Below are 18,273 nucleotides of genomic sequence, written 5' to 3' on the forward strand. Positions count from 1 at the left end.
TTCAGCTGCAGGCAGGTTACATTGAACCTGATCGTCGTATGTTTGCATACAAGAAGGAGGTAGGATAGAGGAGCAAATGGAAAACAACTAATTTAATTTAATTTTTCAATTTATATCCTGCCCTATCCCGCAAGCAGGCTCTGGGCGACTTACAACGTTAAAACCTTACAGAAACATGAAACGAATCACATCCAGACTAGACGATATCATAATTACAAAATCTGTAAAATTACAGAATTATCAAAATAGTATCCAACATAACTTAAGCACCTAGATGGTAAGGTGCTGATAACTGCTCTTTTCAGAACAGACCCCATATTTGTTGATTCAGAGGGGATGAATCATTGAAGATAACTGTAGGTCTAATAAGCCTTTGGGAGGGAAGACAGCATGGCGTAGCTCTGTCTTGTTAGATCTCGGAAGTGAAGCAGCACTTGTGCTTGGATAGGAGACCACCGAGGAAGGCTCTGCAGAGGAAAGCAGTGGCAGATCACTTTAGCTTCTCACTTGCCTTGAAAGCCCCTTACTGGGGTCTCCAGAAGTCAGTTGCAACCTGAGGGCACTTAAGTACATATGTAAAAAGCCTTTGGCAGACAGGTAAGCCAGATGTTAGGACCCCCTGCCCTGCCTCTTTGGATTTTCAAGTGATCGCAGAGATCCTGGTAACATCCAGTTTGTCACAGTGTCAGAGACTGCAGACAGCCATCTTTCCACATGGGCAGAGCCCACCATGGACAAGTTTTGAAAGCAGTCTTTGCTCCCAGTTAAATGGGCTTTACAGTTCCACTATTTGCTTGTCCTTCTGGAAAGTTCTTCAAATGGCCTTCCCGTCATTCTCTCCTCCCTCGGTCCTTGAAAATCCTCTAGTGACAAAATGAAGATTGAAAGCTTCTTGCTTGGTGCCATCAATTCATGGTGAGATGGCATTCAAAAGGGGAGCTGAGTTCGACACCTTCATTGGTAAGAAATTTGACTCCCCCCTCCCTTTTAAGTGCTTGGAGGGGGGGGAATAAATATTTTGACGGTCTAGGAAGTCACTCGGATAACGGGAGTGTCTTTCAGCTACAGAGCGGTAATTTGCATCTCAATGCCTCAATGTCTGTTTGTGTTAGAAATTCTTGCCCTGTCCTACTTACTTGTGAAAGGCCAGCCACTGAGAAAGAATTGAAAGGTTCTTTCGAGTAGTTTAAAATTTCTGTCCCTTGAACATGTCTTCCTTTTGATGGGGAAACGGGAGAGATGATGAATAGGAATACTGGTAGTTTGTACTGGTGTTGGTCCTGTTTTACACAAAGGGCAATAGACCGAGTTGACAAAGTGATAACAATTTTTGTGAGAACGCCACTACAAATGCAACCCTGGAATTGGGGGCTATTTTGTATCCTGCAGGTTCAGCAACGACTTTTTTTTTCATGCACAAATCTCCGACGTGTTCATTTTAGCCGTTTAGAAAAACTTTAAATAATTATGCCCCATTTTTCCCCCTGTTGTGGGGCCCAAATTGGCTTTGTTCTCCCCTCCTTTGTGTTTATCCTTGCTGAAACAACTCTGTGAGGCAACTTAAGCTGTGAGGGAGTGACTGGCCAATGTTGTCCAGTGAGCGTCCCTGGAAGACAGAGAGATTTGACTCTGGGCTTCCCAGATTCTGGTCTGTAACACTGTAGCACACTGCCTCTCACTGGTATCTCAAGAGTTACTTCCCTTTTGTGTCACTGACCCTTGTTGCATAATTTGTGTCTGTCTTGCAACCTTGTGGGTTGACATGAAGGAAAAGCCACCCTGGACTGCTGTGGCTAAGTGTGAAAGAGACCTCCAGTCTTCCCTGAAGTCCCCGATTTTAATATTTCTGAGTTTTTTAGGTTCTGTAATTGGGGGGTAAGGAGATGATGGGTGCAGGAAGTTACTTCGGCAGAGCAGTGCGTGCTTAGAAGTGCCGTACGAGTTTTCCAGCGAAGCTTTTTCTTCCTTTCTTGATGTGTGCTGTAATGATTGAGCAGGGTAATTAGACAGCATATTGTTCGCTAAACAAAACATTTCTGTGTGACATACTTGAATTATAGTGGTTATTAACTGACAAATCTCTATTATTCATCTTGGTTGTGTGCTTTAAAGATTGCTGGATCAGCAAGCTGAACAAATATCAACGGGGCAGTGCTGATTTAGAGGAAACATGTCGATTTTAATTGGTCTCGTTCCTTCCCCTTGTATCGGAAAGCAATAACGGGGGACGTTTTGACGTGAGGTCAAGGCAGCCGACCGTTCACGCAGCCGCCTCTTTTCATTGCCCTGCTGATGTTCTCAGAGCTCATTGTGGCTGCTGGGGGAAAGGCAGCAGGTGGACTGAGTTGGGGGTCAGCAGGCATTGGGGAATTAATCTTTGACCTTAGCCTTGGGGGAGGAGGACGTAGGTGCTCGGGGATTTCACCCCAGCTGAGCTGAGGTCCTGGGAAATGGCTCCCTCTTGATTTCTTCCACCAGAATGGGAAAGCATCATTGGCAGAAGATTTGCCCCACATAGCGGTATTCCCTGAATTCCTGCCAGAACAGAAATCGGCGCGGATCTGGGATTTCGTCCCTCTGAATCCAAAGGCAGTGTCAAGCACCCTTGCCGCTATGGGGTTAATTCTTCTGGCTGTTGTTACTTTGAATGCTGTCATTTCTCTCTCATCTTTTCCTCCCGTTCTCATGCGCTGATATTCATACCACCTGGTATTTAGTCTAGGCTCAATGCTGCTTCCTTGCAACCAGGGGTGGAATTCTAGTAGGAGCTCCTTTGCATATTAGGCCACTCACGCCTGATGTAACCAATCCTCCAAGAGCTTACAAGGTTCTTTTTTGTTAGGTCTTGGAGGATTGGCTACATCAGGGGTGTGCGGCCTAATATGCAAAGGAGTTCCTGCTAGAATTCCACCCCTGCTTGGCAACAATGCTGCAAACAAGAATGATACCTTGGGAATTTGAGTTTTTTATACATTCCGTTCTCAAAGCAAAGTTTCCATGAGAATTGATGGGGGGGGGCACTTTCGCTTCTGGCAAAGTATAACTGTACCTTGGAGTCAAGACCCTTCCAGTCTTTACTCCGGCCTAGAATGTGATCTCTGCACCTACCAGAAGCCTTAATAAATGGAACCAGTTGAAACCAATGGACTGTTGTTGATGTGAAGGGAGATGGGGGTGACAGGCAGAATTCCTGCCAGATTATTGGGCTGAGAAGGTTGAAGTCTGTAGAGGTGTAGGTGGATGCCGCAGGGCCTGCCCAGTGACGTGGCATGATAGGAAATGTTGTTCCTGTCCTGTGGCAAAAGCTCCTGGAATGCAGGCCAATGTGGCAAAGTCGCTTCGAAGGCAGGTAGTTTTGAAAACCGCATTGCTAGATGGGCCAGTGGTTGGACTGAAGGAGGTGATGGGCAACTCTTACATATTCTACCTGCGCTGCGCCAGCTACACTGGTTGCCTGTTGAGTACCGGGTTCGATTCAAGGTTTTGGTTATGACTTTTAAGGCCTTGAGTGGTTTGGGACCGATGTATCTACAGGACCGCCTCTTCCACTATGTCCCTGGAAGGGTGTTGCGTTCCACTGGTTCAAATCTGCTGGTGATTCCTGGCCCAAAAGAGGTCCGGGTGTCCTCAACAAGGGCCAGGGCTTTTTCAGTCCTGGCCCTGACTTGGTGGAACGCTTTGCCTGAAGACGTCAGGGCCCTGCGAGATCTTTTACAGTTTTGCAGGGCCTGTAAGGCAGAGATGTTCCACAAAGCCTTTGTATAAGGACAGCGACAGTTGCCGTACCGGCACCTTTCCTCTCCATCCCCTCTTGGGGGGATCCCCCCACCCATGATGTAATGACTGAATAAGAGCACTTTAAAGACGCCATAGGGTTTGTAATTTTTTAATGTAACTGATTTTATATAGATGTATTTTTTAATGTTGTACATTTCCCTGAGCCTGGTGCTAGCTGGGATAGGGCAATTCATTTCATTTCATTTGATTTATATTCCGCCCTACCCCACCAAAGCGGGCTCAGGGCGGCTCACAACATAAAAATTCTAACAATAAAATTCAAGAATTAAAATGCAATAATAATTTACATAATTAAAACAACTAATATATCAATACATCAATCAGTCTCAGCGTGCTATCTTATAGTCTTCCGTCAGAATATTTCAGTGTTTCAGTGCCGGTCAGTTATAAGCCAACCGAAAGAGGACTGTAAATAATAATAATAATAATAATAGAAGAGAACTGTGGGAATGACTGTAGTAGAAAAGCAGCCCCGTTCACTTTCGTGAAGCCACGCCCTCTTCTGCAGAATAAGCCTTTCTGTGTACAGCGATTCTTCTTGTGTTCTTTTTTGTGTGTGTTTAAATCAACGGTATTAAGGAATTTGTGTGCTTATCACGGGGAAACTTCTTTTCATGACTCACGACTGCACTTTTAACATCTGAGCGCGGTTCTTGAGTGGGAGGCGGCTGAACTTTGGCACACCCTGAATGAGGAACGAGAAAAATGCATTAAGAAAGAAAAAAAAAAAGACTCCATTGAGACAGACGCCGCACAGTTTTAGCGGCAAATGAGGCAGAAAGTGCCGGGCCCTGAATTCGGCAAGTCTGAGAGGGCGAAAAACCTAGCCAGCGCAATAAATATTTAATTCGGTGCAGAGGGATGGAAATTAAAAGGCTTTCGTTTTAAAAGCGTTTGAATTAAAAGGTTTTTCGTTTTAAGTTGATGCAATCCTACTACTGCTCCCTGCCTCGGTGGTGCTAGAACGTCTGTGTGGAAAATGCAAGTTAAGTGAATGAGATTCTCTTGACGGTATTATAGTTCCGTTGTCGTTACCATGCTGAAATTGCAAAGCCATGGCTGCTTTCCTGGAACCCTGGTAGTTTACCAACTTTGTATTAAAATGGAAACTGAAATAGTGCAAAAATGTCCATACTGTTGACTGTTTACGGGGCAGGAGGATGTATGACCTCATTGTGACTTTGCATGGCTTTCCATTACCAAATATTATGAGCAATAAAAAGAAGAGTCCAGTGGCACCTTAAAGAGCCCGTGGCACCTTAAAATAACATTTGTGGCCAGATATGAGTTTTTATGAGTCACTGCTCACTTCTTCAGATGCAGCTAGAATGTGAGTCCATCCGTCCTGTATATTGGAAAGTGGAGTGATTTCAGATGCCAAATTACAATAGCAGGCAAATGACAATAGCAACTGAATGACAACAGCAGAGGCAACTGGATTCAATGTGATATACAGAGGGATGCTAGGCGTGGAGAAATCAGCATTGGTAGTGAGACAGGAAACCTAGGTCTTGATCCAGTCCTGGAGGAAGCATTGTCTTGAGCCAGTTTGGTGTAGTGGTTAAGTGTGCGGGCTCTTATCTGGAAGAACCAGGTTTGATTCCTCACTCCTCCACATCCAGTTGCTGAAATGGCCTTGGGTCAGCCATAGCTCTCACAGAGTTGTCCTTGAAAGGGCAGCTGCTGTGAGAGCTCTCTTAGCCCCACCTACCTCACAGGGTGTCTGCTGTGTGTGTGGGGGGGAGATAAAGGAGATAGAGATGCTCTGAGATGCTGAGATTCAGAGTATAGGGCGGGATATTTATTTATTATTTATTTTATTTATTTATTACATTTGATTTATATCCCGCCCTCTCCGCAAGCGGACTCAGGGCGGCTCACAGTATCTACACAATTAAACAAATAAAATATATAAAACCATAATTTACATTTTCAGTTTAAAAACATATTACAATTCGAGATTATTAAAACCATTATATAGTGCTGAATGCATTATAGCGGCATTAGAATTCCAAGCCGTGAACACCGGCGTTCTGTGTGATGTCCGGTGGCAGCCATCTTTGTCAAGCCTTGAAGGCCTGCTTGAACAACTCGGTCTTACAGGCCCTGCGGAACGCAGACAGATCCCGCAGGGCCCATATGGCTTCTGGAAGAGCATTCCAAAGCTCTGGTGCTGCCACCGAGAAAGCCCTAGATCTTGTCACGCATAGCCTGGCTTCTTTTGGTCCGGGGACCGAGAGTAGGTTTTTTGCCCCTGAACGCAGTGCTCTCTGGGGGATATGCGGAGAAAGGCGGTCCCGTAGATATGCAGGTCCCTGACCATAAAGGGCTTTAAAGGTCAATACCAACACCTTGAAGCGAACTCGGAACACAACAGGTAGCATTGTATAAATCCAATATCAATATCTCGAGCGTCATTATGTTATGGGGAAGAAGAGGGAGTGACATGCGGCCGCCATCTTCTGCAGCAGCCCCGGGTTCTTTGTTGTATCTTTTTCAACAGAGCCCTGCTCTAGTGTCATTTTTGTAACATGGAAAATTGGAGTTGGTGCTGTGAACTCACACGAGGTAACATGCCAGAGCTGGAACACAGTATGATGCCATAGAGTTGCCACCATTGGAACCAGGTAGAATAGGGCTGTCAAATTCATTTGTTATGAGGGCTGGAACATATATATATATATGAGACCTTGTCGAGCTGGGCCATGTTTGGCTGCGCCATGTCTGTACCTATTTAAGATTAGGTAGCAGAGATAGAAACTTTATAAAGGACACAGACAAACACAATTAAATATTTTTTTAAAAAACAAAAACAAAACCTTAAAATAAAACTTGCTTAAAATATTAGCACTTGTTGGTCTTAATGGTGTTTTCTTTGTATTTCTCCCATGGGATCCAGGGAACTGGGCAAAGAAAGCTCTGGCTCTTTCCTTCCTTCCCCAGGGGACCAGGAGGGGAAGGAGCCTTAACCAATAGAAGGAAGAGAAGCTTGATTCAGTAGCTCTGCTGTGCAATTGAGAGAGCCTCGCAAAGCAAGCTCTGCCTCCCCTGCTTCTTCCCCAAGGGAGGAGCCTCAGCCAATGGAGAAAATAGAGCTTTTGCTCTGTAGCTCCTGTGCGATTGAGCAAGCCTGGCAAAGCAAGCGGTGAAGCAGAAGGGAGCAAGAGAGAGGGAGAAAGAAGCAGATGACTGCCAGTTGCTCAAGGGCCTAATAGGAGCCTGAGTTGGCCCCCGAGCTGCATGTTTGACACCCTTGCATTAGTTACTTCTGCCTGCTGTCTAAATTGGTTGCTTGGATGAACACAGGCACACGAGTTGAATGTGTGAAATATTTGAGATGGCTTTGAACTGAGGGTTTCCATTGGTGTATCCATTCCTGTTTATTTTAAATATTTATACCCTCTCTGTTTTCCGGTCAAGATTGCTTACAAATCCAAGATTATAACACACCCCCTCGGCTCTTCCTGCACAATGACTGCAGCCTTTGTTCCCCCCTGTCAAATCACAGCAGAAGTATGGCAACCCTATAGGCTTTTCAAGGCAAGAGATATTCAGAGGTAGTTTGCCATTGTTTGCCTCTGCGTAGCGACCCTGGTATTCCTCAAATACTGACCAGGACTAATCCTGTTTAGCTTCCTAGATCTGATGAGATCGAGCTAGCCTGGGTTTTATCTAGGTCAGAGCAATGGCAGTCTACTCTCCATCAAAAGATCTAGTAAATAAAATGGCCTTACTGAATCTTCTAGAAGCTAATAGAGAGGATACCCCTCTCATCTCCTCAGGGGTCCTGTTTTATAGACTGGAGGGTACTATATAAACATGTGGGCTCTGATCGTGAAGAAGAAGAAGATGATGACGATGAAGATTTATACCCCACCATTCACTCTGAATCTTAGAGTGGCCTACAGTCTCCTTTCCCTTCCCCACCCCACAACAGACACCCTGTGAGGTGGGTGAGCTCTCCCAGAAGCTGCCCTTTCAAGGTCAATTCTTGCCAGAGCTATGACTAACTCATGGCCATTCTGTGTGCTTCAAGTCCATGAGAAGTAAGAAGAACATAAATTTATACCCCACCTTTCTCTCTGAATCAGAGTTTCAGAGTGGCTTACAATCTCCTTTACCTTCCTCCCCCCACAACAGACACCCTGTGAGTTAGGTGGGACTGAGAGAGCTCTGACAGAAGCTGCCCTTTCAAGGACAACTCTGCGAGAGCTGCAGCTAACCCAAGGCCATTCCAGCAGCTGTAAGTGGAGGAGTGAGAAAATCAAATGTGATTCTCCCATATAAGAGTCTGAACACTTAACCACTACACGAAATCGGCAAGTTTCTAACCTTTGTGAATGCATGGAAAGGCTTGGAAGCGTGTGGGAGAAGTACCTGTAATCAGATGCCAGGATGGAAGGTAAAGGGGTTGACAGTAAGACTTCCAATGACTGGATGTGGAGGGGAGTAGAGCTACAGTGCACAGCCATGTTCCTCTCTGGCCTCATATGAATGATCTTTCGAAGTGTTAGAATTCAGCTTAGGTACAGGATTTCGACCACATGCAGAATTGTAAGGGTTTTGTTTGCATATTAAGCCGGGAGGCAAGCTTGCAGTTCTCTTGCATCCTTCAATTTACCTGCACTGTGGACTGTGAGTAGCATCAGTGGTGTTTTGTTCAGGTCCCTGATCAGACAAAAGGTGTCCAAAGTCTCACATATTTAAAACAAAAGGTCCGGTCTCCTAAGCTGCTGCATCTGACTCACCAGCCTGGTCGTCTCTGCTCTCCCAAAGAACTCCTTTCGGGAGATTTCCGTGCCTGATTAATTGCAACAGTTTGCTAGATAAGAATAAAGACAAATGATTACTTAAACCTGCTTACATACCATGACTCTCCTCCCTCGATCTGTGCTAGAATGCCAGTTGATGAAGACGGAGAGACCCAAACCGAACACATTCATCATCAGATGCCTCCAGTGGACCACAGTAATTGAAAGAACGTTTCATGTGGAGACTCCAGAGGAGCGGTATGTTCTCTTCTGACTTGAATGCAGAAAGCAACTTGCGAAAGCAGATGCAAATGTTCAGCGTTATTAGTGCGAACCGCCTTCTCGAAGCTTGCTTTTCTCGCTCTTTTTTAAAATAATTGCTTTGGTGTTGTGGGTTTTAGAGTTTCATTTCCGATGAAGTTCACTTTTGTGGATGTCAGTGGGAGGCAGGTGGCATAGAAGGGGATGGAGAAGGAGCACACTGCTGGATCTGGCTTGGATCCAAGCTAGATGTTTTTTGGGGGGTGCGAGTGTTTCTATCCATGGAGCACGGTGTATAAATCGATGGCGCAGCCTCATTTGGAGTACTGTGTGCAATTCTGGTCACCGCACCTCAAAAAAAAGATATTATAGCATTGGAAAAAGTGCATAAAAGGGCAACTAGAATGATTAAAGGGTCGGAACGCTTTCCCTGCGAAGAAAGGTTAAAGCATTTGAGGCTCTTTAGCTTGGAGAAATGTCGACTGAGGGGTGACATGATCAAAGTTTACAGGGTTATGCATGGGATAGAGAAGGTAGAGAAAGAAGTACTTTTCTCCCTTTCTCAAAATACGAGAACTCGTGGACACTCAATGAAATTGCTGAGCAGTCGGGTTAGAACGGATAAAAGGAAGTACTTCACCCAAAAGGTAAGTAACACATGGAATTCACTGCCACAGGAGGTGGTGGCAGCTACAAGCATAGATGGCTTCCAGAGGGGATTGGATCAAGATATGGTGCAGAGGTCCATCAGTGGCTATTAGCCCCAAGGTATAGATGGAACTCTCTGTCTGGGGCAGTGATGCTCTGTATTCTTGGTGCTTGTGGGGGCACATTGGGAGGGCTTCTAGTGTCCTGGCCCCACTGGTGGGCCTCCTGATGGCGCCTGGTTTTTTGGCCACTGTGTGACACAGAGTGTTTGACTGGATGGGCTGCTGACCTGATCCAGCATGGCTTCTCTTATGTTCTTATGTTTTCACCTCCCGCTCTCCCACAGAAGCCTGGAATCCCATCCCCCATCCCATTTTGGCCCCCAGAACAAGATTCCGGGGAGGGAATTTCAGGCTGCTGGAGAGAAGAGGTGGGAAAATTGCACTTTGTGAGTGGAAACTCTTGTGCCTGCAGACACTTTTACCTTGGATCCAACTGTCCGTGTGTAAACATGCATAGATAGGTGTATTGCTCAATCATTGAGGCTTAGGATGGGCAGTAAATTATCCGGTAGCCGACATAACATGTGTGAAATCCATGTGTTTATCTCCAAGGGAGGATTTAAAATACTTTAGGAATCATCGGAGTAATTCCACATGATGGAGTGTGGCTATCCCCCTTTCTTCCTTTATTTAAGGAAATCTACGTAGCATCTTTTAGACGAAATAATATAACCATGGTTGAAATACATGAAAAAGAAAAACATTCAATACTTTTAGGAAGAGGCGACTCTAATTTAAAATGTGAGGGGTGATCTGGCTCGACATCTGCCGTGCACCAAAAAGGTTGAGCAACTAGAAAATAAAATAAAATGCAGGTATTTATTATATAGTGCACAGAATCTTAGGATTAAAAATGACATACTTAGGATACTATTAAAAACTCAGATCGTAATATACAGCGACAAGGTGAAGTTGCATGTCCAATAACAACAACAACAACAATCACAATAATGGTTACGCATGCCTATTAGGACTAAGGACCCAGTGCATTTCTACCCTAGGGCCTTCTTCAGTGGTCAGACTTGTACTAACGCACATGTAAAAGCATTACATCAATATAAAATAGAAAATGTCTTTTTCAGGCCCAGCATGTTGTGTGTGAGTCACTAAAAAATTGAAGCTCCCAGCAATGGTTTCAAATCAATTCTGTATATATTGAGGAGCCCTCACACATCCACAATGGTCACTAAGAACCCCCATTCTGTCCTGGGCCATAATTCAATTCCCAGTGCATTTTCATGCGTAAACCAGAGATCGAGTATCTCCTGCAACATCTGTCACCCCGTTGATTGCTAGAGTTGATTCGGCTGACCTGGCTGGTGTCTCCCCCACACCCCCTCCCAGCTGTTCCATGTGCATCCCGGAAAGGGGCAACCATCCCAGACAGAAGGAATATAACATTCTTCCATCAGGGGTATACAATAGCTGTGCTCCCGCTAGAAACTCAGAAAACAAACGAACTCAACTATCTTAAAGATTTCAGTGTTCGGGAAGGAGCCTGCATATTTTGGGTAATTTCTCTTTCTGTGTATTTCCTCCTGTCACGACTCGGGGGTGTTACCAATTGCCGCAACCACTCTGGGTTAAGGGTCCCCCTTGAGAAGGCCCAGAGTCCCCTCCCAAGCCATTCAGGCCTCCTTTAGCTTAGGCCAAATAATAGACATGCGGATCAGGCAGAGTGAACAACAGTGGGGGGGAAGGTTTTATTTTAAAAGATCAGATCAGTGCAATATAAACAAACAAGGTGCATTAAACAGTAAAAGGGGTGAAGAGAAAATAAACAAATGCCATTACTGCCCCTGGGCTATCTCAGTCAGACCTGGGCCTACCCACTCTCAGGGCAAGGGTCTCTTGCAGTAGTCCTTCCTCAGCTCTGCCTCCTAGGAAAAGAACCCAGGCTTTTCCCTCCCAGGCCTTTTATTCGGGCCCTCCTCTTTCTCTGATTGGTCCAAAATGGTGCCAAAACCTTTCAGGGCTTCTGGGAGATGTAGGCCCTTCCCACCACTACCACTCAGGCTTTCCTGGGCCTACAGGCCTCTAAGGCACAGCCCAGATCATGACACCTCCACAGCCTCCGTTATCTTAAGCCTTGGTCCTTGATCTATCTTGAACATATGAAGCTGCCTTCTACTGAATCAGACCCTCGGTCCATCGAAGTCAGTATTGTCTACTCAGACTGGCAGCGGCTCTCCAGGGTCTCCAGCTGAGGCTTTTCACGCCTACTTGCCTGGACCCTTTTTCATTGGAGAAGCCAGGGATTAAACTTGGGACCTTCTGCTTACGAAGCAGATGCTCTACCACTGAGCCACCGTCCCTCCCCAAATTCTTTGACAGGTTTAAGATTGATTGGGTGTCCCCCCTCATAATTGGTTCCCACTCCTCCAGCAGCGAATTCCAGAGGTTCAACACTCCAGTGTTTAGTATTAGTTAGAGTGTAAGTACTGTTTTTTAAAAGCAGCTGTTTAAACAGCCTCTGATACAGGGAGGGGGACGGACCCTACAGAGCTCTCCGCGTTATGGAGGTGCTTATTGTTTAAATGTTTCTAGGGATAGATAAATGATAAACAAATCCTTGTCATTTTATCATCTAATAATTTATATCCCTGATACTTGGCAATTTTATTTCTTATTGTATTTATTTTGTTTTAAAAAAATGATACCCTCTCTTCCTCTTCATTCATGGAGGTTCAGAGTGGTCTGCCCAAGCATGTACCAATAAACAGAGTGAGAAACTTAACACTGAATTGTTTTAAAAGGGCAAGGAATGCACAGTGCCTCCTACGCTGATTTCAGCAGGGGCTTTGTGCAGGAGCCAACCAACAAATGGGCAAAATCAGCAACTGCCTGTCACATGTTCTGTCTCCACTGGTACTCTTGCCTTGTGGAACGGCCTGCCCAAGGAGGTCAGGAAAACTCCCGGTCTCCTGGCTTTCCACAAAACATGCAAAACTGAACTATTCACAAGGGCTTTCCCGAGCAGATAATAGGGTTGCACTGCACAAAATAGTGTTACGAACTTTCTTTGATAAATGATATAAGAACATGAGAGAAGCCATGTTGGATCAGGCCGGTGGCCCATCCAGTACAATACTCTGTGTCACACAGTGGTCAAAACCAAGGTGCCATCAGGAGGTCCACTGCAAGGTCAGAACTCCAGAAGCCGTATCACTATTGCCCCCTCCAAAGCACAAAGAAGATAGCGCATCATTGCCCCAGACATAAGAACATCAGAGAAGCCATGTTGGATCAGGCCAATGGCCCACCCAATCCAATACTCTGTGTCACACAGTAGCCAAAACCCAGGTGCCACCAGGACGTCTAGAACTCCCACTGTTGACCCCCGCAAAGTACTAAGAATACAGAGCATAATTGTCCCAGACAGAGTGTTCCCTCTATACTTTGTGGCTAATAGCAACTCATGGATCTCGGTTCCACATGTCTATTAAATCACGTCTTGAAGCTGTCTATGCTTGTAGCTACCACCACTTCCTACAGCAGTGAGTTCCACATATTAATTACTCTAACATCCCTTGTTTTCGTTGCATCCCCCATTTCTCCCACCCTTTCCCCTGATGGCAGTCTGAACCTTTGAAACCATTCTCTCTTGCCTGTACCTCTTACCCAAAGAGCCAGTGTAGTGTAGTGGTTAACAGTGCTGTCAAATTTTTAAAAAATCTCTTCTGTGCATAGCTTCCCCCATCTGCTTCTCACGTCCCTTCTCCTGCAACTTAAGAACATAAGAGAAGCCATGTTGGATCAGGTCAGTGGCCCATCCAGTCCAACACTCTGTGTCACACATAAGAACATAAGAGAAGCCATGTTGGATCAGGCCAGTGGCCCATCCAGTCCAACACACTGTGTCACATAAGAACATAAGAGAAGCCCTGTTGGATCAGGTCAGTGGCCCATCCAGTCCAACACTCTGTGTCACACATAAGAACATAAGAGAAGCCATGTTGGATCAGGCCAATGGCCCATCCAGTCCAACACTCTGTGTCACACATAAGAACATAAGAGAAGCCCTGTTGGATCAGGTCAGTGGCCCATCCAGTCCAACACTCTGTGTCACACATAAGAACATAAGAGAAGCCATGTTGGATCAGGCCAATGGCCCATCCAGTCCAACACTCTGTGTTACACATAAGAACATAAGAGAAGCCCTGTTGGATCAGGTCAGTGGCCCATCCAGTCCAACACTCTGTGTCACACATAAGAACATAAGAGAAGCCATGTTGGATCAGGCCAATGGCCCATCCAGTCCAACACTCTGTGTCACACATAAGAACATAAGAGAAGCCCTGTTGGATCAGGTCAGTGGCCCATCCAGTCCAACACTCTGTGTCACACATAAGAACATAAGAGAAGCCATGTTGGATCAGGCCAATGGCCCATCCAGTCCAACACTCTGTGTCACACATAAGAACATAAGAGAAGCCCTGTTGGATCAGGTCAGTGGCCCATCCAGTCCAACACTCTGTGTCACACATAAGAACATAAGAGAAGCCATGTTGGATCAGGCCAATGGCCCATCCAGTCCAACACTCTGTGTCACAAAGCGGTCGAAACCCAGGTACCCTCAGGACATCCCCCATTGAGGCCAGAACTCCAGAAGCCCCTCCCACTGTTGCCCCCCCCCAAGCAGTGGTTTATACTGCTATATAAGTGAGCTCCTATTTGTAATTTCTGTGTTGCTTAATACTCTGTTGCTTAATGTTAATACTTAAGCTCTGTTTCAGTTCTTACTGGTGGTTCAAGGCTTCTAAAATCCTAAAGTGTCAACCTTTTGTTGATTTTATTGACTCACTCTGTGTAATCCGCCTCGAGTTCCTGTGAGAAAGTGGGCTATAAAAACCGTAAATAAAATAAATAAAATTTCAAGAGCTTTTAATTGATCAGCTCTTTTGCCATCTGTCTTAGTTGTCGCAGTTTATTAGTTGCATTATTACAGTTTTACTTTATTACAAGATTTTCTGCATTATTGTGAAAGTCGCTTGAGAACATGGGCGGGGAGACCAGCAGTGGGCTTATATGCCCTTCCCTTCATTTCCCAGCCAGCATATGTTGGTTTGCTATTAATGCCATGTTGCCGCTTCATTTTTATTCTTCTTAGGGAAGAATGGACAAAAGCCATCCAAACAGTAGCAGACAGCCTTAAGAAACAGGAGGAAGAAATAATGGATTTTCCATCTGGTTCCCCCAGTGATAATTCAGGTGCTGAAGAAATGGAAATTTCTATGACAAAACCAAAACATAAAGTGGTAAGTGTTGGACTGACATTCTCTCTCCCCCACCTCCCATTTCCAATGATTAGCAGCTTTATTGGAGACTCCACAGTAGGGATGGGCACGAACCGAATTACAAACCAAGTTTGCAACAAACTTGACTGGTTCATTGATTTGTGAACTGAGATTGAGGCAGTGGTTTGTGGGTCAATTTCGTAGGTCTCTTTAAATGCCTTGTCTTCACTTTCTGAGGCATGCCGCTGCTGCTCCATGGGTGAAGAGAAGACGTGTAGGTCTCTTTAAATTCCTTTTCTTAACTCCCTGAGTCTGCCGTGGTGGTGACATTCTTCAGTGAGTGAAGAGAAGGCGTGTAGGTCTCTTTAAGAACATAGGGAGAAGCCATGTTGGGGTGGAAAGAGTTGGCAAAGAGATTTTTTTTTCCCTTCCTCTCCCAAAAGGCTAGAACTCAGGGGCGTCCCATGAAGCTGATTGGCAGTAGGTTCAGAATAGACAAAAGGAAATACTACTTTAGAATGATGAAAATGTGGAATTTGCTGCCAGAAAATGTAGTGACGGCCACAGGAATAACCAGCTTTAAAGGGGGATTAGACAGATTCATGCAGGAAAATGTCCATCGGTGGCTACTAACCATGGAGCCTAAAAGGAACCTCCATATTCAGAGGCAGTCAGTCAGCTTCTGGATCCCAGAGTTTCTGAGATCTGACATAATCAAGCTAGCCTGGGGCCAACTAAATAACACATAAGTGTTCAAGCTTTCAAGTTCCCCAGAAGACCGTGGACTCTAGCCATGGTGACTGAAAGGAACCTCCACATCCAGAGGCACTAAGCCTCTGAATCCCAGAGCCAGGAGGCAACATCAGGGGAAGGCCTTGGCCTTGTCGTTGACCCTCTAGAAGAACCGGTTGGCCACTGGGTGAGGCCGGATGCTGGACTAAATGGACCACTGCTCTGATTCAGCAGGGCTGTTCTTATGTTCTTAACTTCAAGTATTGGAAGGGGGAGAAATGGAATTTTCCTTCTGTTTAATTTTGTTGTGTATCGTTTTACAACTCTGTGGGGCAAGACTGAGCATTTTTTATTCATTTATTTCAGTCGTGTATTTTGGAAAGCCGCAGGAAAAGTTGCCCCCGTGATCTGTAAAAGCACAGAACCTTTCCAAGCTCTCGGTCATTTCCCTTTGTTTATGTGTTTTCGGAAGCCATCCTGCAAGCTTCTAACCTTCTTAAATCCTGTCTTCAACAGACTATGAATGAATTCGAATATCTTAAGCTGCTGGGAAAAGGCACCTTCGGGAAGGTTATTCTGGTGAAAGAGAAAGCGACAGGACGGTATTACGCTATGAAAATCCTGAAGAAGGAAGTAATTGTAGCAAAGGTGGGACACGAGACAATCCAGATTCCTTTGCATTGGCCCCAGTTCTTGTCGAGGAGGCGGAGCAGGGAAGCAGAAACAAGGCAATCCGTAGCCAGCAAGATCATTATCTTCTAGTGCCTCAAGCCAGTAAGCTAGGTTAACTATCAGGGAGTACCACTCTGACCAATTGATGCCAAGAGGCTTCCCATAACGGTGTAACTGATTTCCTGCAGTTTGTTGCTGTGGCTCAAACTGGAGTGATGTATGGACTGAATCCTCACTTTAGGTTTCAAAGATCACAAAATTCAAGACTAGATAATCTAGGTATTCTTTTTTCCTGTTAGCTTGGTTCTTTCTTTCTTTCTTTCTTTCTTTCTTTCTTTCTTTCTTTCTTTCTTTCTTTCTTTCTTTCTTTCTTTCTTTCTTTCTTTCTTTCTTTCTTTCTTTCTTTCTTTCTTTCTTTCTTTCTTTCTTTCTTTCTTTCTTTCTTTCTTTCAAATCCCCTCTGTCCATGAGATATTTTTCTTCAAAGAGGTACTTTGACTTTTAAAGGGTAAATACAGTTCTGCAAAACTTTCAGGAGAGGCAGTTATATATTAATTTAGAACATTCCTAGGCTACCTCTCAGAGCAAGGGAAGCAAGCCTGGAGAAGAGAGCTGCTGCTTTGCTCTACAGCGCCCCATTGCCTGTGGCCAGAGGTGGCATCGCAGCTACCAGACAAGCAGGAATAAAATGAGACTAGGCAGCAGCAATGTTCCTAGAGATCTTCTCAAAATGAGTTAAAAAAGGGGTACCAAGTGTTTTTAGAAAGGGGCTGAAGCTCAGTGGAACTCCTGCCCAACGGGGCTTCTGATTGGCTGTTGGAGGTCTGAGTGGCAGCGCAGACTAAAATAATGTCATTTTTGGGGCCACTGCCACTACACTGTAGGTTTTGATCTCTCTTACTCCTCTTTCCCAGCATATTTTTTAAAATTACTCCTTGGGCGGCTTCTTCTGTGTGTGTGTGTGTGTGTGTGTGTGTGTGTGTGTGGTTCTACCTCCCATGATGGCCATTTTGTGGTTGTGCCCACAACCCTGTGTCAGAATTCCAAAGGTGCCACTTGCTCTAAAAGGTTGGGGACCTCTAAGTCTAAACAATGCTATAAAATCTTTAAAACAGCAACAGACAACTTACCAACTTTAAAACAAGTAGGAAAAAAGACAAGCTTAGGGGCATTTAAAACAACCTAAAACACCATTCAGCGGCCTAACGTGGTATCTGTAAAAATGACACTAGAGCTAGAAGCTTAAGAAAAAAATGGAACTGCTCAGTTCAGAAGCCTAGGGAAGAAGATATTCTTTGCCCTGACACCCGGAAGAGAGTAATGTAGGTGCCAAGTCAGCCTCAAGCAGGAGAGCATTCCAAAGGCCAGGTGCCACCGCTGGAAATAGACCCATCTCTGGTTCCACATCCCTAACTTCTGAGAGCCAGTTTGGTTTAGTGGTTAAGTGTGTGGACTCTTATCTGGGAGAAACGGGTTTGATTCCCCACTCCTCTACTTGCAGTTGCTGGAATGGCCTTGGGTCAGCCATAGCTCTCACAAGAGTTGTCCTTGAAAGGACAGCTTCTGGGAGAGCTCTCTCAGCCCCACCTACCTCACAGGGTGTCAATTTTGGAGGAAGACGATAAAGGAGATTGTAAGCCGCTGCACCTGATTCAGAGAGAAGGGCGGGGTATAAATCTACAGTCATCTTCAGATGGGGGTACAGAGAGGCGGAGCTCTAAGTAGGATCTGAATTGGCAGACTGGACATTACCGCTGTTGTTCTATCCACAATTATAAATCTTAGGTATCGTTTTTGTTGGATCCATTTTGCTGCCTCCCACCCTCTCTCTTCTTCATTTATATTTTCAATTGCCTTATGTGTGCAGCTCTGCTTTTCCCCTTTTATCCTTATCGCCTTCGCTGTCGGTGGACTGTAGTGGGGAAGTGGGAGAATGGGTGGTGGGGTTAGTTTCCGGTTACATTTACTGTCCTTTGTAAGATAAAAATCATAATTAACAAAATATTCTGTTCTTTATTCATCTGGTCTCACTGCAGGATGAAGTGGCACATACCCTGACAGAAAACCGGGTTTTACAGAACTCTAGGCATCCTTTCTTAACAGTGAGTATTT

At 45.1% G+C, this 18,273-nt stretch overlaps 1 protein-coding gene and 1 non-coding gene across 2 annotated transcripts in view; one reads left to right on the plus strand and one right to left on the minus strand.

Annotated features, from left to right (window-relative positions):
• LOC132590480 (RAC-alpha serine/threonine-protein kinase-like) overlaps positions 1-18,273 on the plus strand; it is a 130,366-nt gene that overhangs the window by 80,322 nt on the left and 31,771 nt on the right. Inside the window, exons 3-6 of the mRNA XM_060263389.1 lie at positions 8,696-8,807; positions 14,631-14,778; positions 16,006-16,137; positions 18,198-18,263. Of these exons, the coding sequence (XP_060119372.1) occupies positions 8,696-8,807; positions 14,631-14,778; positions 16,006-16,137; positions 18,198-18,263 (458 nt within the window). The remainder of the gene's footprint in view (positions 1-8,695; positions 8,808-14,630; positions 14,779-16,005; positions 16,138-18,197; positions 18,264-18,273) is intronic.
• On the minus strand, positions 11,764-11,838 carry TRNAT-CGU (transfer RNA threonine (anticodon CGU)). Its single transcript has one exon. It is a non-coding gene; the product is annotated as a tRNA-Thr (tRNA).

Source organism: Heteronotia binoei, unplaced genomic scaffold (genome assembly GCF_032191835.1).
Source record: "Heteronotia binoei isolate CCM8104 ecotype False Entrance Well unplaced genomic scaffold, APGP_CSIRO_Hbin_v1 Chromosome633, whole genome shotgun sequence".
In the NCBI taxonomy this organism is placed as follows: Eukaryota; Metazoa; Chordata; class Lepidosauria; order Squamata; family Gekkonidae; genus Heteronotia; species Heteronotia binoei.